This window comes from Rutidosis leptorrhynchoides, chromosome 1 (assembly GCF_046630445.1).
Source record: "Rutidosis leptorrhynchoides isolate AG116_Rl617_1_P2 chromosome 1, CSIRO_AGI_Rlap_v1, whole genome shotgun sequence".
Classification (NCBI taxonomy): domain Eukaryota; kingdom Viridiplantae; phylum Streptophyta; class Magnoliopsida; order Asterales; family Asteraceae; genus Rutidosis; species Rutidosis leptorrhynchoides.
In genome coordinates this window covers 404,499,472-404,525,550 of record NC_092333.1, presented here as the reverse complement: position 1 = coordinate 404,525,550, position 26,079 = coordinate 404,499,472, and the positions used below count along the sequence as shown (strand labels likewise).

General features: G+C 33.9%; 1 protein-coding gene across 1 annotated transcript; it reads right to left on the bottom strand.

Moving 5' to 3' along the window:
- Positions 1-280: 280 nt before the first annotated feature.
- Positions 281-3,601, bottom strand: LOC139901508 (alkaline ceramidase TOD1). Its single transcript, XM_071884213.1, has 4 exons — positions 3,346-3,601; positions 3,068-3,277; positions 2,252-2,812; positions 281-824 (listed from the first exon to the last, which is right to left on the bottom strand). The coding sequence occupies exons 1-4, from the start codon at positions 3,599-3,601 to the stop codon at positions 484-486; spliced, it is 1,368 nt and encodes a 455-aa protein (XP_071740314.1). The 3' UTR covers positions 281-483.
- Positions 3,602-26,079: the final 22,478 nt, after the last annotated feature.

Genomic DNA, 26,079 nt, shown 5'->3' with positions numbered 1-26,079 from the left:
ATCTGTTTTGTAATTTAGAGTGAAGCGACACGAGTGTGATGAGAGCCCGAGCGATTATAAATTTAAGAACACGTCAGATAATGCATTATATGGATGCATCATTGGGTAACCCAATATTTAAAATTATTCATGTTGTGATATGACTAATTCGCGGGTTAAAATCTAGTTTTATATTCTAATCATTGTGACTAGTTCTACACACTTTGATGATTTAAGGGGGGAAAAAAAAGAATGAAGAGAAAAATAATCAAATATTAAACTTTTTGTAACCAAGCTACGAACTAAGATCTTTGATGAAAATTTACCCTAAACAGAAATGTACCAATCCCGTATGACTTATATACAATTATGAAGATGAAGACATCAATCACTGACCTATTACCGTATAATTATTAAGTTCTTTAAATATATTCAGGATCATCTGGAAGCAAAGAAGGGACGACATAACCAGAAACTAAACAAACATAAGTGGATCAAATCGTATTAATCTTTAGATTCACCCCACATTTCTTTCAAGTAACTATCACATTTACCACCACTTCCACCATTTGCAAGCGAATCAGGGCTAGCCCACTTTGTTCTAGGTATTTGAACCCCAACGGACCCACCATGTTTGATGTTGTGCCTATACTCTATTGCAACATGTTCAAATACTTCCACATCAAACATGTTTAGCTTCATCTTTGGGTTCATTTGATCCCTCACAAATGCAAAGGGTAATTGGTCTCTTGGGTTAAATGCTTCTAATTCATTAAACAAAAGGCATGAAAATAGATTGCTAGCTACTCCATGTTTCCTTAAAATTATTGCACTATCCGGAACATCTGCCAATTCATAGTTCATCAGAAATAAATCATAATCATCATAAATATCATAAATACTCATTATAATATAGTTAATTATAATCATTATGTTGTGAAATACAACCTACAACTTTATCAAACATTTTATTCTTTAAATTACCTATTTAGATGCCCCTTGCTGTATTAAATATAAATTTTAAATATATAGTATTAATATGTTCACAATATTATATCTTATGACAATCACATTAATATTAATATGTTAATATAAAACACATTTGATGAGGTGTCAGTTTTTTCTTTTTCTTTCTTTTTTGTTGTTGTTATTGCTAAAAGATACTCCGTAATAAAGTAAACCAGAAATGAATAAACAAGATAGTTGTTGAATGGGACCATCATTTAGTAAACTAACATGCATAAAGTGAAGTGTACGTAAGCGAATGAAAAGATTGATACCTTAATAATAGTTACAGTATATAATTATCAAGCAAACAAACAAATAAATAAAAAGTGGATTGTACACATATTATACGTGTGATATTGGTGAATAACGCCACTTTTCATTGTTGTCATGGGAACTTTTTATATGTAGAAGCTTCAGCTACCCATCTTCGATCGGTTATATTTAATTTATATTTTCAAGGTACGGGTATCATCTCTTTTTCACTTATATTAATTAAAATATATATTATATATACATACATACATAAAAGGAATCCTTTGAAGAGAATTAAATTTATTTATTACGAATATACTTTATGTCTTAATCATTACGAAGTGGCTTTCAAGTTAAGACTTAACGCTACTTTTATCTTCGTCATTTAGTGCATGTTTGTTTCATAACTTCTACATGTTTATTTATCCACGTACTTGTTAACGATCGTATAGTCTAAACACAATGTCCTGTAATATAAGCTCAAAAGTCCATCATTTTCTAAAACCAATTGGTGATAGAGGGACTTCCCCTTAGACTTATATACATACATTTGTTTTATCTCATGACCGATGTGGGACTTTGATTTGCACCCTTACAGTACTCATTCAATATTTTTCTAACTTTAATTTTAAGTGCTAATGATAATGATATTTAAATATTTATCGGGAAAAATAAAATGCAATGGTCAACTCGATCCGTTTTCTAGGCCAACTTAATTAAAGGGATACTTAACAAGAAGTAATCCCATCAAGTGTCAACAATGATCTAATAAAGATTAAAGAACCTCATGTTACTACGATATTTTAGGAGAAAACCATAAGTTACTATACAATTTTTTTTTATTTTTTTTTATTTTTTATTTTTTAATTCCTAACTGTAATTTATAAGATATAATTTTTAAACTCGGTATATTAAGTTTATTATATTAAGAATGTATTACGTGTTATATTTAGAGTTTACGTACCTTGATGCTGACTGTGAGACTGGTCGATAGTAATAAATGTTAGTTTACCTGAAGGGTATGGGTGTTTCTTCGTCGACCATGGTTGCAAGCCGTTTTCACAATATGTTTCCATCTGAATCCTCAACGCGTTGATATTCCACCATTTTTTCCATCTGGCGGTCGCTATAGCTTCTTCCATAGTATGAACATAAAATGGATGTTTAGATATGGCCATATCTACATCTGGTTCTATCACAAGTGAATGAAGTAACAATAAAGGATCAACCACTAATTGCATTTTCGCATCTACCCAAATACTGTATTTCGAATTGGGAAATAATCTATGAACCAAGAATTTTGGTATTACACCATTCATAGCAGAATTTTCATACAATTCATCACTAGAAACTTTTACTATTCTCCATACTCCAATCCGATTTTCTTTGTTTTTTTGAGATAGTAAGTTGTGATGATAGAATTGTTTCAATGTGATTTCGTCGACAAACATGTAGAAACATACATGGTCGAGGGTTTTGTAACCAAGGCCTTTCGGTTGTCGAATTTTGTCATGGTCTCCAAATATAGCCGAAACCACCACTACTTCGTTGCAACTTTCCATGGCGATTTTATCTGTCAAAAACAAATGGAGTAACTTTGTTTTAGTCGGCTCATTTTGTTGTATTTATGAGCTTTCATTGTGTAGGAAACCAATCATAAAACCAAACAAACGATAACAAAGAAACAAAAAAGGATAAATAGATTAGTTTTTTCCTATTTTAACTAACGTAATCCAACCGGGTTATCCAGTAACACAGTAAACACTAGGCTATTTTGAATGGGTTGATCACTAGAAACAAAATTGTCGATAAATTCAACCATACTAACCGTAAACACTAATAGGGAATTTCTTAAAAAATCCACATGGTATTTCGATCCCATCATTTCGGTATTCAAAATACGACATCCTTTTCTTCGTAGTGTAATTCATTCCAAATCCTCCTTCATTACCATCCCTTTGTACGTACCTTAAGCCCTTGGAATTCCAAGAAGAATTCTTTGCAATTCGTCGGATTTCATTCAAAACAAACCAATAATCTGAAATTCCAAAACAAAAACAAATTCAAGATTGCTATATTATGCAATTGTGATAAATCTAAATCTACCTTTGAAGAAAACAGGGGAATCACATGAGGAGTGAAGGGTGGGGATGGGATGTTTGTGTTGACCATAAGATGGAGGGTAATTGAATAAAGGTGATTGAATTGGATGAATTAGTGATGATCCAAAATGGCATCTGGTTGTGGAAGATATAGAATTGTAGAATGCAAACAAGAGTGACAAAAAGAGGTAAGACAGAGAGAAACAGAGGAGTTTTGATTGGAAGAGAAGAGGTGTGGAAGTTTTAGTCAATTTTCCCATTTCCAATGAAATCACAACATCCCTATTTGCATTTCGTTTAATACTTTAATTGCACTACATAATATATATATTTCATATTATTAACCTAAGACTTTATATATATATATATATATATATATATATATATATATATATATATATATATATATATATATATATATATATATATATCAGGATCAATGGGGAAGTAACCAATCGGGGGAAGCAAAAAAAAAAAAAATTCGTTTTTTTTTTGAAATTTTTTTTTTCCGGCATCAAGATCACACAAAAATATGAACATTTAGAAGAGACACTTCGTGATGAATGTTATTATTTAGGCGGGAAAACGATCGACAAAAATAACATTCAAGATAATATTGTTCGTGTAGAATATGAACGTTTTTTCTTCTTCATGTTTTGTGAAGTAAAATTTAGCCCGATTTAGAGTTTAGGGTTTAGGGTTTGGTGTTTTGGATTTATTCCATAAACCCAAAACACCAAATAAACCCTAAACCGTTCGTGTTAAAAACTCAATATAAATCCTAAATCTAAACCCTAAACCCTAAATTTCTAAACTCTAATATCTAAACCCTATAAACCCTAATATCTAAACCCTAATATCTAAACCCCAATAGCTAAAACCTCAAAATACGTTCGAAAAATACGATAATTGTTATATATTACTTCTTCGAGCGTTTTCCCGCCAAAATAAAAACATTTATCACAAAGTGTCTCTACTAAATGTTCATATTTTCATCTCATCTATAATGTTCGTGAACAAAGTTTTTTCAAAAAACGAAAGAAAAAAAAAGTTTTTGCTTCCCCCCGAATGGTTACTTCCCTCTTGATTCTACTAATATATATATATATATATATATATATATATATATATATATATATATATATATATATATATATATATATATAGAGAGAGAGAGAGAGAGAGAGCCAGACAGACAGACATAAGACGTATGATAGTACAATAGGCTCGTAAAGAGTACATAGAAAACTTGAAAGATAGAATTACGCCGGTCGTCCTTGAACTTATATTCAAATTATGCTTAATCTTTTTTTGGCTCATCACTGAACTTTCACAAAACAACTCTCGTCGTCCTTTCGTATAGTTGCCGTCTATTTTTTGTGATAACATGATGAAATGTCCCGTTCTTATTGATTAAAAACGTTCCATATTAATTGATTTCGTTGCGAGGTTTTGACCTCTATATGAGACGTTTTTCAAAGACTGCATTCATTTTAAAACAAACCATAACCTTTATTTCATCAATAAAGGTTTAAAAAGCTTTACGTAGATTATCAAATAATGATAATCTAAAATATCCTGTTTACACACGACCATTACATAATGGTTTACAATACAAATATGTTACAACAAAATAAGTTTCTTGAATGCAGTTTTTACACAATATCATACAAGCATGGACTCCAAATCTCGTCCTTATTTAAGTATGCGACAGCGGAAGCTCTTAATAATCACCTGAGAATAAACATGCTTAAAACGTCAACAAAAATGTTGGTGAGTTATAGGTTTAACCTATATATATCAAATCATAATAATAGACCACAAGATTTCATATTTCAATACACATCCCATACATAGAGATAAAAATCATTCATATGGTGAACACCTGGTAACCGACATTAACAAGATGCATATATAAGAATATCCCCATCATTCCGGGACACCCTTCGAATATGATATAAATTTCGAAGTACTAAAGCATCCGGTACTTTGGATGGGGTTTGTTAAGCCCAATAGATCTATCTTTAGGATTCGCGTCAATTAGGGTGTCTGTTCCCTAATTCTTAGATTACCAGACTTAATAAAAAGGGGCATATTCGATTTCGATAATTCAACCATAGAATGTAATTTCACGTACTTGTGTCTATTTTGTAAATCATTTATAAAACCTGCATGTATTCTCATCCCAAAAATATTAGATTTTAAAAGTGGGACTATAACTCACTTTCACAGATTTTTACTTCGTCGGGAAGTAAGATTTGGCCACTGGTTGATTCACGAACCTATAACAATATATACATATATATCAAAGTATGTTCAAAATATATTTACAACACTTTTAATATATTTTGATGTTTTAAGTTTATTAAGTCAGCTGTCCTCGTTAGTAACCTACAACTAGTTGTCCACAGTTAGATGTACAGAAATAAATCGATAAATATTATCTTGAATCAATCCACGACCCAGTGTATACGTATTTCAGTATTGATCACAACTCAAACTATATATATTTTGGAATCAACCTCAACCCTGTATAGCTAACTCCAACATTCACATATAGAGTGTCTATGGTTGTTCTGAAATATATATAGATGTGTCGACATGATAGGTCGAAACATTGTATACGTGTCTATGGTATCTCAAGATTACATAATATACAATACAAGTTGATTAAGTTATGGTTGAAATAGATTTGTTACCAATTTTCACGTAGCTAAAATGAGAAAAATTATCCAATCTTGTTTTACCCATAACTTCTTCATTTTAAATCCGTTTTGAGTGAATCAAATTGCTATGGTTTCATATTGAACTCTATTTTATGAATCTAAACAGAAAAAGTATAGGTTTATAGTCGGAAAAATAAGTTACAAGTCGTTTTTGTAAAGGTAGTCATTTCAGTCGAAAGAACGACGTCTAGATGACCATTTTAGAAAACATACTTCCACTTTGAGTTTAACCATAATTTTTGGATATAGTTTCATGTTCATAATAAAAATCATTTTCTCAGAATAACAACTTTTAAATCAAAGTTTATCATAGTTTTTAATTAACTAGCCCAAAACAGCCCGCGGTGTTACTACGACGGCGTAAATCCGGTTTTACGGTGTTTTTCGTGTCTCCAGGTTTTAAATCATTAAGTTAGCATATCATATAGATATAGAACATGTGTTTAGTTGATTTTAAAAGTCAAGTTAGAAGGATTAACTTTTGTTTGCGAACAAGTTTAGAATTAACTAAACTATGTTCTAGTGATTACAAGTTTAAACCTTCAAATAAGATAGCTTTATATGTATGAATTGAATGATGTTATGAACATCATTACTACCTTAAGTTCCTTGGATAAACCTACTGGAAAAGTGAAAAATGGATCTAGCTTCAACGGATCCTTGGATGGCTCGAAGTTCTTGAAGCAGAATCATGACACGAAAACAAGTTCAAGTAAGATCATCACTTGAAATAAGATTGTTATAGTTATAGAAATTGAACCAAAGTTTGAATATGATTATTACCTTGTATTAGAATGATAACCTACTGTAAGAAACAAAGATTTCTTGAGGTTGGATGATCACCTTACAAGATTGGAAGTGAGCTAGCAAACTTGAAAGTATTCTTGATTTTATGAAACTAGAACTTTTGGAATTTATGAAGAACACTTAGAACTTGAAGATAGAACTTGAGAGAGATCAATTAGATGAAGAAAATTGAAGAATGAAAGTGTTTGTAGGTGTTTTTGGTCGTTGGTGTATGGATTAGATATAAAGGATATGTTATTTTGTTTTCATGTAAATAAGTCATGAATGATTACTCATATTTTTGTAATTTTATGAGATATTTCATGCTAGTTGCCAAATGATGGTTCCCACATGTGTTAGGTGACTCACATAGGCTGCTAAGAGCTGATCATTGGAGTGTATATACCAATAGTACATACATCTAAAAGCTGTGTATTGTACGAGTACGAATACGGGTGCATACGAGTAGAATTGTTGATGAAACTGAACGAGGATGTAATTGTAAGCATTTTTGTTAAGTAGAAGTATTTTGATAAGTGTCTTGAAGTATTTCAAAAGTGTATGAATACATATTAAAACACTACATGTATATACATTTTAACTGAGTCGTTAAGTCATCGTTAGTCGTTACATGTAAATGTTGTTTTGAAACCTTTAGGTTAACGATCTTGTTAAATGTTGTTAACCCAATGTTTATAATATCAAAAGAGATTTTAAATTATTATATTATCATGATATTATGATGTACGAATATCTCTTAAAATGATATATATACATTAAATGTCGTTACAACGATAATCGTTACATATATGTCTCGTTTCAAAATCATTAAGTTAGTAGTCTTGTTTTTACATATGTAGTTCATTGTTAATATAATTAATGATATGTTTACTTATCATAATATCATGTTAACTATATATATAACCATATATATGTCATCATATAGTTTTTACAAGTTTTAACGTTCGTGAATCACCGGTCAACTTGGGTGGTCAATTGTCTATATGAAACCTATTTCAATTAATCAAGTCTTAACAAGTTTGATTGCTTAACATGTTGGAAACATTTAATCATGTAAATATCAATCTCAATTAATATATATAAACATGGAAAAGTTCGGATCACTACAGTACCTACCCGTTAAATAAATTTCGTCCCGAAATTTTAAGCTGTTGAAGGTGTTGACGAATCTTCTGGAAATAGATGTGGGTATTTCTTCTTCATCTGATCTTCACGCTCCCAGGTGAACTCGGGTCCTCTACGAGCATTCCATCGAACCTTAACAATTGGTATCTTGTTTTGCTTAAGTCTTTTAACCTCACGATCCATTATTTCGACGGGTTCTTCGATGAATTGAAGTTTTTCGTTGATTTGGATTTCATCTAACGGAATAGTGAGATCTTCTTTAGCAAAACATTTCTTCAAATTCGAGACGTCGAAAGTGTTATGTACAGCCGCGAGTTGTTGAGGTAACTCAAGTCGGTAAACTACTGGTCCGACACGATCAATAATCTTGAATGGTCCAATATACCTTGGATTTAATTTCCCTCGTTTACCAAATCGAACAACGCCTTTCCAAGGTGCAACTTTAAGCATGACCATCTCTCCAATTTCAAATTCTATATCTTTTCTTTTAATGTCAGCGTAGCTCTTTTGTCGACTTTGGGCGGTTTTCAACCGTTGTTGAATTTGGATGATCTTCTCGGTAGTTTCTTGTATAATCTCCGGACCCGTAATCTGTCTATCCCCCACTTCACTCCAACAAATCGGAGACCTGCACTTTCTACCATAAAGTGCTTCAAACGGCGCCATCTCAATGCTTGAATGGTAGCTGTTGTTGTAGGAAAATTCTACTAACGGTAGATGTCGATCCCAACTGTTTCCGAAATCAATAACACATGCTCGTAGCATGTCTTCAAGCGTTTGTATCGTCCTTTCGCTCTGCCCATCAGTTTGTGGATGATAGGCAGTACTCATGTCTAGACGAGTTCCTAATGCTTGCTGTAATGTCTGCCAGAATCTTGAAATAAATCTGCCATCCCTATCAGAGATAATAGAGATTGGTATTCCATGTCTGGAGATGACTTCCTTCAAATACAGTCGTGCTAACTTCTCCATCTTGTCATCTTCTCTTATTGGCAGGAAGTGTGCTGATTTGGTGAGACGATCAACTATTACCCAAATAGTATCAAAACCACTTGCAGTCCTTGGCAATTTAGTGATGAAATCCATGGTAATGTTTTCCCATTTCCATTCCGGGATTTCGGGTTGTTGAAGTAGACCTGATGGTTTCTGATGCTCAGCTTTGACCTTAGAACACGTCAAACATTCTCCTACGTATTTAGCAACATCGGCTTTCATACCCGGCCACCAAAAATGTTTCTTGAGATCCTTGTACATCTTTTCCGTTCCAGGATGTATTGAGTATCTGGTTTTATGAGCTTCTCTAAGTACCATTTCTCTCATATCTCCAAATTTTGGTACCCAAATCCTTTCAGCCCTATACCGGGTTCCGTTTTCCCGAATATTAAGATGCTTCTCCGATCTTTTGGGTATTTCATCCTTTAAATTTCCCTCTTTTAAAACTCCTTGTTGCGCCTCCTTTATTTGAGTAGTAAGGTTATTATGAATCATTATATTCATAGATTTTACTCGAATGGGTTCTCTGTCCTTCCTGCTCAAGGCATCGGCTACCACATTTGCCTTCCCCGGGTGGTAACGAATCTCAAAGTCGTAATCATTCAATAATTCAATCCACCTACGCTGCCTCATATTCAGTTGTTTCTGATTAAATATGTGTTGAAGACTTTTGTGGTCGGTATATATAATACTTTTAACCCCATATAAGTAGTGCCTCCAAGTCTTTAATGCAAAAACAACCGCTCCTAATTCCAAATCATGCGTCGTATAATTTTGTTCGTGAATCTTCAATTGTCTAGACGCATAAGCAATCACCTTCGTTCGTTGCATTAATACACAACCGAGACCTTGCTTTGATGCATCACAATAAATCACAAAATCATCATTCCCTTCAGGCAATGACAATATAGGTGCCGTAGTTAGCTTTTTCTTCAATAACTGAAACGCTTTCTCTTGTTCATCATTCCATTCAAATTTCTTCCCTTTATGCGTTAATGCAGTCAAGGGTTTTGCTATTCTGGAAAAGTCTTGGATGAACCTTCTGTAGTAACCAGCTAGTCCTAAAAACTGGCGTATGTGTTTCGGAGTTTTCGGGGTTTCCCACTTTTCAACAGTTTCTATCTTTGCCGGATCCACCTTAATACCTTCTTTGTTCACTATGTGACCGAGGAATTGAACTTCTTCCAACCAAAATGCACACTTTGAAAACTTAGCGTACAATTCTTCCTTCCTCAATACTTCTAACACCTTTCTCAAATGTTCACCGTGTTCTTGGTCATTCTTTGAGTAAATAAGTATGTCATCAATGAAAACAATGACAAACTTGTTAAGGTATGGTCCACACACTCGGTTCATAAGGTCCATGAACACAGCTGGTGCATTAGTTAAACCAAACGGCATGACCATAAACTCGTAATGACCGTAACGTGTTCTGAAAGCAGTCTTTGGAATATCATCTTCTTTCACCCGCATTTGATGATACCCGGAACGTAAGTCAATCTTTGAATAAACAGACGAGCCTTGTAGTTGATCAAATAAGTCGTCGATTCTCGGTAGTGGGTAGCGGTTCTTGATGGTAAGTTTGTTCAACTCTCGGTAGTCGATACACAACCTGAATGTACCATCTTTCTTCTTGACAAACAAAACAGGAGCTCCCCACGGTGATGTGCTTGGTCGAATGAAACCACGCTCTAAAAGTTCTTGTAATTGGCTTTGCAGTTCTTTCATCTCGCTGGGTGCTAGTCTGTAAGGAGCACGAGCTATTGGTGCAGCTCCTGGTACAAGATCTATTTGAAATTCAACGGATCGATGTGGGGGTAATCCCGGTAATTCTTTCGGAAATACATCGGGAAATTCTTTTGCGATGGGAACATCATTGATGCTCTTTTCTTCAGTTTGTACTTTCTCGACGTGTGCTAGAACAGCATAGCAACCTTTTTTTATTAGTTTTTGTGCCTTCAATTTACTAATAAGATGTAGGTCCGTGTTGCCCTTTTCTCCGTACACCATTAAGGGTTTTTCTTTTTCTCGTATAATGCGAATTGCATTTTTGTAACAAACGATCTCTGCTTTCACTTCTTTCAACCAGTCCATACCGATTATCACATCAAAACTCCCTAACTCTACTGGTATCAAATCAATCTTAAATGTTTCGCTAACCAGTTTAATTTCTCGATTCCGACATATATTATCTGCTGAAATTAATTTACCATTTGCTAATTCGAGTAAAAATTTACTATCCAAAGGCATCAATGGACAACTTAATTTAGCACAAAAATCTCTACTCATATAGCTTCTATCCGCACCCGAATCAAATAAAACGTAAGCAGATTTATTGTCAATAAGAAACGTACCCGTAACAAGCTCCGGGTCTTCCTGTGCCTCTGCCGCATTAATATTGAAAACTCTTCCGCGGCCTTGTCCATTCGTGTTCTCCTGGTTCGGGCAATTTCTAATAATGTGGCCCGGTTTTCCACATTTATAACAAACTACATTGGCATAACTTGCTCCGACACTACTTGCTCCGCCATTACTCGTTCCGACACCATTTGTTCCTTTCGTTCTATTAACCCCTGGTCCGTAGACCTCACACTTCGCCGCGCTATGACCATTTCTTTTACACTTGTTGCAAAATTTGGTGCAGAACCCCGAGTGATTCTTTTCACACCTTTGGCATAGCTGCTTCTGATTGTTGTTGTTGTTGTTGCGGTTATTATTGTTGTTGGGATGATTGTTGTAGTTGCTGTTGTTGTTGTTGTTGTTGTTGTTGGGCCGTTTGTTGTAGTTGCGATTGATGTTGCGATTGTTGGGATAATTGCTGCGATTATTGTTGTAATTGCTGTTGTTGTTGTATTGGTGATTCTTATCACCGTTTTCCTCCCACTTTCTTTTGACTTGCTTCACATTGGCCTCTTCAGCAGTCTGTTCTTTAATTCTTTCTTCAATCTGGTTCACTATTTTGTGAGCCATTCTACATGCCTGTTGTATGGAGGCGGGCTCGTGTGAACTTATATCTTCTTGGATTCTTTTCGGTAATCCTTTCACAAACGCGTCGATCTTCTCTTCCTCATCTTCGAATGCTCCCGGACACAATAGGCACAATTCTGTGAATCGTCTTTCGTACGTGGTAATATCAAATCCTTGGTTTCGTAACCCTCTAAGTTCTGTCTTGAGCTTATTGACCTCGGTTCTGGGACGGTACTTCTCGTTCATCAAGTGCTTGAATGCTGACCACGGTAGTGCGTACGCATCGCCTTGTCCCACTTGCTCTAGATAGGTATTCCACCATGTTAACGCAGAACCTGTGAAGGTATGCGTAGCGTACTTCACTTTGTCCTCTTCAGTACACTTACTTATGGCAAACACCAATTCGACCTTCTCGGTCCACCGTTTCAATCCGATCGGTCCTTCGGTTCCATCAAATTCCAAAGGTTTGCAGGCAGTGAATTCTTTGTAGGTGCATCCTACACGATTTCCTGTACTGCTAGATCCAAGGTTATTGTTGGTATGTAGCGCAGCCTGTACTGCGGCTATGTTTGAAGCTAGAAAAGTACGGAATTCCTCTTCATTCATATTCACGGTGTGTCGAGTAGTCGGTGCCATTTCCTTCAAAATAGTTAAATGGAACAAGTTAATCATACAGAATATTAAGAGTAGTTAATAGTATTTCGTAGCATAATATGAACTCATTTATAAAAGCTTTTTCTTCATATTAGCATTTTATAAGTTTAAATTCGGGTAGTACCTACCCGTTAAGTTCATACTTAGTAGCTAATATACAATTCAACTACTACAATTCTATATGAAAAACTGATTATAATAATATTTCGCGTTCAAACTTTTATACAATATTTTACAAACTTACAATACCGCTTATTTTACATAAAGCATGAAATATAGCACACAATAACTTTGATACAAGATAGTTGTGAAGATAATTCTAGCTAGTACACAAGTCGTTCAGCAAAGGCAATAAAGACACGTAATTCATACGTCCAGAAACAAGTCATGCATTCTGGTTTTACTAGGACTACTTCCCATCCTTGGTCTTGTGCAACATAACCGTTATGGCCGTTGATAAGACAGCGTGTTGTAACGTCATCAAAGGGACGAGGGTTACGTAATGTCCAACAGTCCCGTAACAATCTAAAAACCTCATTTCTTACCCCAATTACCGACTCCGTCACTTGTGGGAACGTTTTGTTTAATAGTTGTAGCCCGATGTTCTTATTCTCACTTTGGTGAGAAGCGAACATTACTAATCCGTAAGCATAACATGCTTCTTTATGTTGCATGTTAGCCGCTTTTTCTAAATCACGAAGTCCAATATTCGGATATATTGAGTCAAAATAATTTCTTAACCCATTGCGTAAAATAGCATTTGGGTTCCCCGCAATATATGCGTCAAAGTAAACACATCGTAACTTATTGGTTTCCCAATGTGATATCCCCCATCTTTCAAACGAAAGTCTCTTATAAACCAAGACATTCTTGGAACGTTCTTCGAATGTCTTACAAACTGATCTCGCCTTAAATAGTTGTGCCGAAGAATTCTGACCGACTCTAGACAAGATTTCATCAATCATGTCTCCGGGTAGGTCTCTTAAAATATTGGGTTGTCTATCCATTTTGTGTTTTTATACTGTAAAATAGACAAGAGTTAGATTCATAAAAAAATACTTATTAATACAAGCAATTTTTACATATATCATAAAGCATAAGCACACTATATTACATATATTACACCACACGAATACAACTATCTATTCCGACTCGCTTGTTTCTTCTTCTTCGGTTTTGGTTCGTTTTGCCAAGTTTCTAGGGATATATGATGTTCCCCTAATACGAGCCGTCGTGATCCACATTGGTTTAGAAAAACCTGGTGGTTTAGAGGTTCCCGGGTCATTGTTACAACTTAAGGACTTCGGGGGTTGACGATACATATAAAGTTCATCGGGGTTGGAATTAGATTTCTCTATTTTTATGCCCTTTCCCTTATTATTTTCTTTTGCCTTTTTAAATTCAGTTGGGGTAATTTCTATAACATCATCGGAATTCTCGTCGGAATCCGATTCATCGGAGAATTGGTAATCCTCCCAATATTTTGCTTCCTTGGCGGAAACACCATTGACCATAATTAACCTTGGTCGGTTGGTTGAGGATTTTCTTTTACTTAACCGTTTTATTATTTCCCCCACCGGTTCTATTTCTTCATCCGGTTCCGATTCTTCTTCCGGTTCCGATTCTTCTTCCGGTTCCGACTCTTCTTCCGGTTCCTCTTCGGGAACTTGTGAATCAGTCCACGAATCATTCCAATTTACATTTGACTCTTCATTATTATTAGGTGAGTCAATGGGACTTGTTCTAGAGGTATACATCTATCACATAATATCAAACGCGTTAAGAGATTAATATATCACATAATATTCACATGTTAAAATATATAGTTTCCAACAAAATTTGTTAAGCAATCATTTTTCAAGTAAACACGGTCGAAGTCCAGACTCACTAATGCATCCTAACAAACTCGATAAGACACACTAATGCAAAATTCTGGTTCTCTAAGACCAACGCTCGGATACCAACTGAAATGTCCCGTTCTTATTGATTAAAAACGTTCCATATTAATTGATTTCGTTGCGAGGTTTTGACCTCTATATGAGACGTTTTTCAAAGACTGCATTCATTTTAAAACAAACCATAACCTTTATTTCATCAATAAAGGTTTAAAAAGCTTTACGTAGATTATCAAATAATGATAATCTAAAATATCCTGTTTACACACGACCATTACATAATGGTTTACAATACAAATATGTTACAACAAAATAAGTTTCTTGAATGCAGTTTTTACACAATATCATACAAGCATGGACTCCAAATCTCGTCCTTATTTAAGTATGCGACAGCGGAAGCTCTTAATAATCACCTGAGAATAAACATGCTTAAAACGTCAACAAAAATGTTGGTGAGTTATAGGTTTAACCTATATATATCAAATCATAATAATAGACCACAAGATTTCATATTTCAATACACATCCCATACATAGAGATAAAAATCATTCATATGGTGAACACCTGGTAACCGACATTAACAAGATGCATATATAAGAATATCCCCATCATTCCGGGACACCCTTCGAATATGATATAAATTTCGAAGTACTAAAGCATCCGGTACTTTGGATGGGGTTTGTTAAGCCCAATAGATCTATCTTTAGGATTCGCGTCAATTAGGGTGTCTGTTCCCTAATTCTTAGATTACCAGACTTAATAAAAAGGGGCATATTCGATTTCGATAATTCAACCATAGAATGTAGTTTCACGTACTTGTGTCTATTTTGTAAATCATTTATAAAACCTGCATGTATTCTCATCCCAAAAATATTAGATTTTAAAAGTGGGACTATAACTCACTTTCACAGATTTTTACTTCGTCGGGAAGTAAGATTTGGCCACTGGTTGATTCACGAACCTATAACAATATATACATATATATCAAAGTATGTTCAAAATATATTTACAACACTTTTAATATATTTTGATGTTTTAAGTTTATTAAGTCAGCTGTCCTCGTTAGTAACCTACAACTAGTTGTCCACAGTTAGATGTACAGAAATAAATCGATAAATATTATCTTGAATCAATCCACGACCCAGTGTATACGTATTTCAGTATTGATCACAACTCAAACTATATATATTTTGGAATCAACCTCAACCCTGTATAGCTAACTCCAACATTCACATATAGAGTGTCTATGGTTGTTCCGAAATATATATAGATGTGTCGACATGATAGGTCGAAACATTGTATACGTGTCTATGGTATCTCAAGATTACATAATATACAATACAAGTTGATTAAGTTATGGTTGGAATAGATTTGTTACCAATTTTCACGTAGCTAAAATGAGAAAAATTATCCAATCTTGTTTTACCCATAACTTCTTCATTTTAAATCCGTTTTGAGTGAATCAAATTGCTATGGTTTCATATTGAACTCTATTTTATGAATCTAAACAGAAAAAGTATAGGTTTATAGTCGGAAAAATAAGTTACAAGTCGTTTTTGTAAAGGTAGTCATTTCAGTCGAAAGAACGACGTCTAGATGACCATTTTAGAAAACATACTTCCACTTTGAGTTTAACCATAATTTTTGGATATAGTTTCATGTTCATAATAAAAATCATTTTCTCAGAATAACAACTTTTAAATCAAAGTTTATCATAGTTTTTAATTAACTAGCCCAAAACAGCCCGCGGTGTTACTACGACGGCGTAAATCCGGTTTTACGGTGTTTTTCGTGTCTCCAGGTTTTAAATCATTAAGTTAGCATATCATATAGATATAGAACATGTGTTTAGTTGATTTTAAAAGTCAAGTTAGAAGGATTAACTTTTGTTTGCGAACAAGTTTAGAATTAACTAAACTATGTTCTAGTGATTACAAGTTTAAACCTTCAAATAAGATAGCTTTATATGTATGAATTGAATGATGTTATGAACATCATTACTACCTTAAGTTCCTTGGATAAACCTACTGGAAAAGTGAAAAATGGATCTAGCTTCAACGGATCCTTGGATGGCTCGAAGTTCTTGAAGCAGAATCATGACACGAAAACAAGTTCAAGTAAGATCATCACTTGAAATAAGATTGTTATAGTTATAGAAATTGAACCAAAGTTTGAATATGATTATTACCTTGTATTAGAATGATAACCTACTGTAAGAAACAAAGATTTCTTGAGGTTGGATGATCACCTTACAAGATTGGAAGTGAGCTAGCAAACTTGAAAGTATTCTTGATTTTATGAAACTAGAACTTTTGGAATTTATGAAGAACACTTAGAACTTGAAGATAGAACTTGAGAGAGATCAATTAGATGAAGAAAATTGAAGAATGAAAGTGTTTGTAGGTGTTTTTGGTCGTTGGTGTATGGATTAGATATAAAGGATATGTTATTTTGTTTTCATGTAAATAAGTCATGAATGATTACTCATATTTTTGTAATTTTATGAGATATTTCATGCTAGTTGCCAAATGATGGTTCCCACATGTGTTAGGTGACTCACATAGGCTGCTAAGAGCTGATCATTGGAGTGTATATACCAATAGTACATACATCTAAAAGCTGTGTATTGTACGAGTACGAATACGGGTGCATACGAGTAGAATTGTTGATGAAACTGAACGAGGATGTAATTGTAAGCATTTTTGTTAAGTAGAAGTATTTTGATAAGTGTCTTGAAGTCTTTCAAAAGTGTATGAATACATATTAAAACACTACATGTATATACATTTTAACTGAGTCGTTAAGTCATCGTTAGTCGTTACATGTAAATGTTGTTTTGAAACCTTTAGGTTAACGATCTTGTTAAATGTTGTTAACCCAATGTTTATAATATCAAAAGAGATTTTAAATTATTATATTATCATGATATTATGATGTACGAATATCTCTTAATATGATATATATACATTAAATGTCGTTACAACGATAATCGTTACATATATGTCTCGTTTCAAAATCATTAAGTTAGTAGTCTTGTTTTTACATATGTAGTTCATTGTTAATATAATTAATGATATGTTTACTTATCATAATATCATGTTAACTATATATATAACCATATATATGTCATCATATAGTTTTTACAAGTTTTAACGTTCGTGAATCACCGGTCAACTTGGGTGGTCAATTGTCTATATGAAACCTATTTCAATTAATCAAGTCTTAACAAGTTTGATTGCTTAACATGTTGGAAACATTTAATCATGTAAATATCAATCTCAATTAATATATATAAACATGGAAAAGTTCGGGTCACTACACATGATACATGTACGTATCACGTGGAGGTGCTTCAGGTCTTTTCCCTTTTTTACTCATTTTAAGCTCTTTAATTATATATATTATCAATAGAGCACAAGGCTCTACTGTTCATCCCCTTTTTTAATTCCAAAAATCTGCTTTTTAATTAAAATCAATATCATACGGAGTAACATGAATAAATATAGGAGATATGTTTTTTTTTTAATATAAAACGTCTTTAATTACCACATATACTGATAGACAAAAAATATGAATAGTTCTATTCGCACGCTTTAATCACCTGTACATTGCGCTGCAATAGTTGTACACCGGTCACTATTCACAAGAACATTACTATTAACAGACAAAAGTTATGAATAGTACTATTCGCACGCTTTATCACTTGTACACCGCGCAACAATGGTTGTACACCGATCACTATTCACATGAACAGTACTATTCACATGAACAGTACTATTCACGGTACTGTAATATGAATAGTTCTATTCGCACGCTTTAATCACCTGTACATTGCGCAACAATAGTTGTACACTGGTCACTATTCACAAGAACATTACTATTAACAGACAAAAGTTATGAATAGTACTATTCGCACGCTTTATCACTTGTACACCGCGCAACAATAGTTGTACATAGGTCACTATTCACATGAACAGTACTATTCACATGAACAGTACTATTCACGGTACTGTAGCATTTTTTTTTGTAACAGTTTTTTTCCCATTTTTTTTTCTTTTTTTGTTTCCTTTATATTTTTCTTCACCCGCAGCAAATATCTACTAGACAAAAAATATGAATAGTACCAATGATTTCTTTATAATTAGCAGCAGCAAATATCTACTAGACAAAAAATATGAATAGTACCGATTGTCTCCTTTATATTTTTATCTACCCATTGTAACAATTTTTTTTTATTTTTTCTTTTTTGGTTTCCTTTATATTTTTCTCCACCCGCAGAGATTCACCTATATTGTTAATTTAAAATAAAATTTAAATCTTTAACGGGTTATACCTTTTAGTTCGACTCGAGTTGCGCTTCAACGACATCATCGTTAAACTAAACGCAATAAAATACATTGAAAACCAAACCCCCGGCGCGAAGCAAAGGGTAAACAACTAGTTTTTTTCATTCTTCACCCAATCAGTCATTCTTTTCCCTAAAGCTTATGCAACCTAATTTCGTTCACCATTCTAAACCCTAATCTGATTTAGACCAACGAAGATTACTAAGTTCTACCAAAATTCGCGAAGATAATCTTCCTTTATAATATTAAGCAGCTACCCCGCATTTCGATTATTAACACTAGCATTGTTCTATGATTGAAATACACTGATTTTAACCCATAAATTTTGTTTCGCAAAACATACTCCTACTCTGTTTTCTATAGAGTTGAATCGCGGTGTGTAATGACCCAACCGGTCATTAATCTGTCAAACTTTTTTTATAAAATTAATAATATTAATGCAACACCTCGTTACGTTTACAGAACATATTCAAATCACCATACAAGTTTAAATGACAATAAAACGTTTCATACAATGCTTCGAGTATCGAAAGTTTATTACAATCCAAAATGACTTCGAATTTTAAGTTCCAAACAAACACGAGCATGGCGTTTGGGGTTAAACTATCCAACTTAGGTCGAATACAAAAGTGTCTTCCCAAAAGTCCACAAGAGGAGGTCCTCTAATCCACTAGCTTACCCTTGCCTTTCTCCCCACCTGAATCTAAAAAGAGTAAACAACACGAGGGTAAGCAAAACGCTTAGTGAATGCAATAATTATACATATACATATATAATCTACTTATCTGCAATCACTTACACAAATACCGCATACATGCTAGCAATTTAATTTGCATACAATATCAATGTACAAGCTAAAGTCCTCAACACATTACAAGATAGCATTACCAAAAGCGTATAATCGTCACTACATAACATGCTAATACTACCGACACATAACCATGGTTAACCATAAGCATAAGGGAATGGTACTCGCTAATGATCATCGGTGTTCATGACATCCATTAGTGTACTTACACTTCGTATCACTAACCCTTGGGTGGTGTCTTAACACTGCGACTAAACCCAACCATCGCGACAAATGTGGTGTCTTAACACTGCGACTAAACCCACACACCACTAACCCCGGAATGGTGTCTTAACACTGTGACTAACCCACCCGTCACGTAAAATGTGGTGTCTTAACACTGCGACTAAACCCACATTTCACACCTCACAAGTAAATACATCATATACATACACGCATAATTATTTCACACACCTTATCACTTTGGTAGAAAGAAATGTCAAAGTCTCGCAAGCTTCAAAGCAATGTACCTAATACATTAATCACACAATTAACACACAAACAAGGTAGACTACTTACCAACTCATAACCCTAGTGCATTTATGACCATAGTGCAATTATGACCCAATTGCACTACCAACACTCACACTAGGTCACAACTATCACAAATCACTAATAACTAGTGATTGTAGTCCAAACACACTAACTAACATAAGTTTTGAGTGATAAAACACCTCATCTTGCTAGTTGGGTCACACTACACCCATTTGATCCATTTCAAGGTCAATACTTGCATTTAAGTCAACCTTGAACCCTAGTAACCCCCACTTCACTAACACAAAAGTATGCTAGTGATTCAACAACCATTTAAGACTTACAAACCCCAATTTACAACATCAAACTCTAAATCATTAGTCTTTGAGTCTAGGTACACAAATCTCACCCAAATCCCCAATTTAACATGGAAATGGGGCTTACACCTAACCCATGAACCAAACCCTAGTCATAACTCAAATTAAACACTAGAACTTGAAATTGGAGCTTACAACAGCACCAAACCATAGTTAGCAAGTGGATGCAAAAGATCCAAGCTCCAAATGACTAGATTTAGCTTTTTCCTCCTTGAATCAAACTCCCTCTCTCTAAATTTCTCTTTCTAGAGTTGGGAGTGTTTATGTAGGTGAAAAGTGAGATGAAAATGAGATCTGGATCTAATCTTAAGGCTTAAATACGTTCACATGTGAAAAGACCAAAGTGCCCTTCTTATCTTTAAAATTTAACTCATAAACAGTGACCTGACACAAGAACGTTGTTCCAGAATAAGGAACGTCGTTCCTCTCAACGTAATGCAGGAACGTCGTTCCACATAAGGGAACGTCGTTCCCCAAACTGGTCCAAAATGTTTTGTTCAACTTTTTACACTTTCCTCGTTACAAAACGTTGTTGTTGGATTCTGGGATGTCGTCCCACCTTTTGGAACGTCGTTCCTCTTGCAGGAACGTTGTTCTTCCTCTGTAATAAAGTTTGGGGTGTTACACGGTGGTCATTCAATTTTGTGTTTATCATTGTAACCTTTTGTACTTTGTGTGCAATGAAGCACATTTTAGAACATTTTATGATTATTTGTAATGTAATGTCTTGTGGTTATATGACTTTGTGGTAGCATGTAATTGACTGTGTTAGTAATGTATAAATGATTACAAGTTGTGTAAATAAACCATTCATTTATTAATACTTGTATGCAAATTACATTACATGAAAGATTACAACAAACCATGGAATTAATTAAACCAAACAATAAAGAGAATAAACATATCCAAACAAAACATTATCTTTCATCTTCTTGAAATTATTTGTTCAGTTTTCAAAAGTTCTTCTAAATACGCATTGGATCTCAATACCAGTGTTGTTAGTCGGTGTATCGATCCAAATGAAAAACTTGCAGTCAGAGAACTAAACACGAAGTCGACTCAATTAAGTTGACCTATAACATTAATCTAATTTTTAACCACTTAAATTACGAAAAATTGTTTACCTTTGTTTGACATGAATTATATCGTCTACCAGGATTTTTCTCAGTTCGTGAAATACGAATAATCGCTCTGTTGCCACAATTGCAGAATAACAATGTTGTTTACTAAGTGAGCAAAGGAATTGGTGAATAAAATAATTAGGGGTTTCTTTCAATTGCGTGGCTGTAGATCTAACTGAATGAATGGTGAAGAAGGTCTAACACCTCAGATTCAGTACCAGTGCGCCTCGCGCATCCTTTGTGCACGCTGCGCAATACCCGGTCAGAAAAAGTGCAGTTTTTGTTAAGTTCTATGAAGTGAAAAGGGGTATTGTGAAAATAAGTGTATTAAATCCCACTTGTTGAAGACTTTCAGAAGTCATTTTCACCTTCATCACCTATAAGAAACAAGAAAGAATTTGTAAAGAGGAATTAGAGTTTGAGCAATTGGAAGTGGGCATTGAAAATCGAAATTGGGGTTATTGCTAACAAGGATACTCTTTTTCAACAAGATATTGACGTCATCTCCTTCATTCCACTTAACTGTAAGAAACCCTAATCTTATACTTTGTTGATTTTGAGATTTTTTGACTAGTTTCTTTGTTTGCGGAGTTGATTATGGGTAATAGTTGGTATTTTCATCTTTGTAAGTAAAGGATTAGTTACTCAATGTTATAAGAACGATAATCATAATCTTGAAGTCTAGAGGTCATAATGTTGATAAATAGTGATTTTTCATAAGAAAGAATTGTTGTTTATCATGGGAAAAAGATAATTCTTTTCTAACCTAAAATTACAAGATTTAAAGATTGGAATTTGATTAGAGAAATGATTTTTTTATTGAGTGGTGTATACAATAGTACACCAAGTATATGTTGCATAGCCAAAATACTTGAAGTATCAATATTGGTAGTATGGTGGGTTATTGGGAGTGTTGTAGAAAAGAAGTATGTGTTAACACACTATTTTAAATTTAAGTGTTGTAGTATTATTAGTGAGTATGATAAGCTCGATATATGATTGTAGGTTGCTAAAGGAGTAAGTGCTTTGGTTGTGTTATTATAACACCCCGTCAAAATCCATTAACAGCGATGTTAACTCTGGTCCTAGTGCATGGCTTGACTTCTATGTAACAACAAAGTTTTACAGTGGAAGCAATTAATACCTAAGATAAAACATGCAAAAAAGGGTCAACAATAATGTTGAGTGAATCTACTGGTTTTAATAAACAATACATTATGTTTAAGAAACGATTTTCAGCAAAACGTTTATCAGCATAAGACCACCAAGGTTTAATATCAAAAGTTTGCAGACAACAAAAGTCAAATTTTAAACTGTTTGTAAACAACGATGTCAAGTTTCAACGATGTATGACATCAAAAATGTTTTGTTTTCTCTTGCTTGTAAAACACAAGTTTAAGTAACCAAATGTAACGTGAAAGACCATGAAGGTTTCATATCAAAAGTTTGTAGACAACACTGTATCCTGTTTCAAATGTTTGTAGACAATACCATGTCAATTCAAATGTTTATAAACCACATGTTTAAGTAACATAAAGCAGAGTATGAAAAACAGTATTCTGAGTAATAATTCTTTGTTTTAGACAACGAGATTTTCTGCGTACAACGCAAGTGTTGTAAAAAGTATATACAATCTAATGAGTACTTGAATACAAAGCTTAACACCATGAATAGCTTAACACTATGCGATTTCCTTTACCCTATCTCAGTATACTCAAGTTCAAGTGTATAGTTTGCGAAGAATAAGCACCACAGTATGCAGGGTGAGGCTGTCAAACCTAACGGATCCGTCCCTATGATTCACGCTTACAAAAGTAACTAAAGTATTCAAGCTAAGGGCTTTCTGAACAGAACTCATATGTATAAAGTTTAGTACTCGTGTCTAAATTATAAAACAGTTGTAAAAACATTTTGATAGTAGCATGTATCTCATCCCAAAAGTAAAAGTGAAAATGGGACTGTAGACTCACCTTGCGTGCACGGTAAATAGTAGTCAAAAGTAGTACGTAGACCGGACGATTACAATCGTATAACGCAACATAATCATTAGTTGTTAAAGTAAGTTTATAAAATCACACTATGTTATCCCATAGTGTACATGTTGTTTTATAGCTCAGACCGACGCGGTAGGTTGTAAAAAGTCAACACATAGTCAACACAGTTCATGCAAGTCAATAAAAGTCAAACTTGGTCAAAGTAGTCAACCAAGGTCAAACACCTCAGTAAGTTATGTAATCTTGGTCAATGAGTCAACCATATGTCGTCAACTCAATGAGTCAACCATATGTCGTCAACTAACAAGTTATAGATCATAGTTTGTCATGTACGCGTTTACTAGTTATCGTATCATTTCGGTTTCACGTAAATCATGTAATCAACAAGCATAAATCACAAACTCATAAATCATGCCAATGTAGTAAACTCCAGATTAAAATAACATGTTAAAAGTTTTCTAAAAAGGTTATCCATGCCCTTAAATGATTTCTATAACTCATGTTTCATACGATTTTCACCAAGTCAGTTTCTGCAAGCGCAATAGTTTTATTTCATTTATTATTTACTCTAGAAAACTGCAATTGACACATGGTCAGTTGAATATGATCACTACATATCAAAGTTTAACTGGTAAAAAAATTTAAGCTTTAATTGGTACATTTTTTCAAAGGAAGTCGGAATTTTTGATTTGGACAGAATCCAGACACATCGTTTTAGGACACATGTAGCACACAAAGTATAATGTTTCACATGTTGACATACAAATGTAATATGCTTCCAAACATATAAATATCAACATATCAGAAGTACAAGTCTCCAATCAACTTCTAGTTCATGTTAGACCAAACTTTGTGCATACGAGACAGATTTGACTTTAATCATGTAGTCATTTTTGAACACGATTAACCGGACATATAGGAACAATTAACATTCATAATCTATATGAAAAGTGAATTACTAATCATGTACTGTTCAGAAATCAAAAGCTCATAGTCCAGAAAGCAAGTTAAAGTAGTCGTTTGCATCAGTTTTAAATATTAATCAACAAAAGTAGTCGCAAACAATCAAACTAGCATAACATGAGCATTACGAATCCGATTATCATGAATCCTAAGTATAACTTGAGTGATTTTTAATTATATTTCAGTTGGTAAACATTTCACATTCCCAATCAATACGCATTTAACTCAGAAAATTAGTATTCAATGCATAATCATGTCAAAACTTCAAATAAGTATAACGAGAGCAATTCTAAACGAAATCGAGTGATTCTTGTGAGCAAACTTAATAATTTTATGATGGATTTCCATTTAGATATGTATTACCTATTGATTTCATGTCATACATATAGTTTAAGTCAGTTTCAAAAACGAATTTCACACAAAGCGTATAGACAACGCAAAACACACACAATTGGTCATGAATTGAGCTATTACAATATCCACTATGTATAATTGATTGAAAAAAAATGAAAATTAGGGCTTTGAGTTTTATACCTCTAGAGATCAAATTACTTATATCAATGCGTAGGGGATGATGACAACAACAACTTTCGTGTAGATTGTATAAGCAAACATGCAAAAATTGATGTGGTTGTGTGGGTGGTAATGATCGACGAGCAAGAAGAGAGGGAGGGAGGAAGAAGTCGCGAATTTTAGAGTTATGGGATAAATGACACAGTTTAGGTCAAGTAGTAGATTAATCTAGGGATTAATATTTGGGCCTAAATTACACTACTAACTACAAGACCCAACAATATAAGTCCATCAACGGGGAGTGGGGAGGGTTCGGTCGAATGGGGCCCAAGGCGGGTTCCTGCGCTTTTTTTGTTTAGTTACATGTACTCGTGGTCCGTTTCTAGTGTCGTTTAACCGTACCGAAATCCCGAAATGTTAACCGATTGTTTAAACGCAACCAAGTGATCCAATTTATTAAACCATTAATAAATTAAATTTATTTTTCTATGTTAATAATTATTAAAAATAATTATTAATTTTACTTCGCGTCATTCGTTATCCCGAAATACACCTTTGCAGTTATTCAAGCCGTAACGTTTTCTACGTATTTCATTATCTGAAATAAAAGTATGCATTTAATTGAATTAAACACACAAGTTTTCAAGTAAACACCGTTAATTTAATTAACAGATAGTTAACGAAAGTAACGGAAAAAGTAGGGTTGTTACATTACCTACCCGTTATTGAAAATTTCGTCCCGAAATTTTATTGAACGTCCACTGAAGTCGTTTTGTCAGGAAAAAATTGCGGATACTTTCGTTTCATCTGTTCTTCATGTTCCTACATGAACTCTAGTCTTCTCCGCGCGTTCCACCGAACTTTGACAATAGGTATGTTGCTTTGCTTGAGTCGTTTGACCTTACGGTCCATGATCTCAACGGGATCATCAACGAA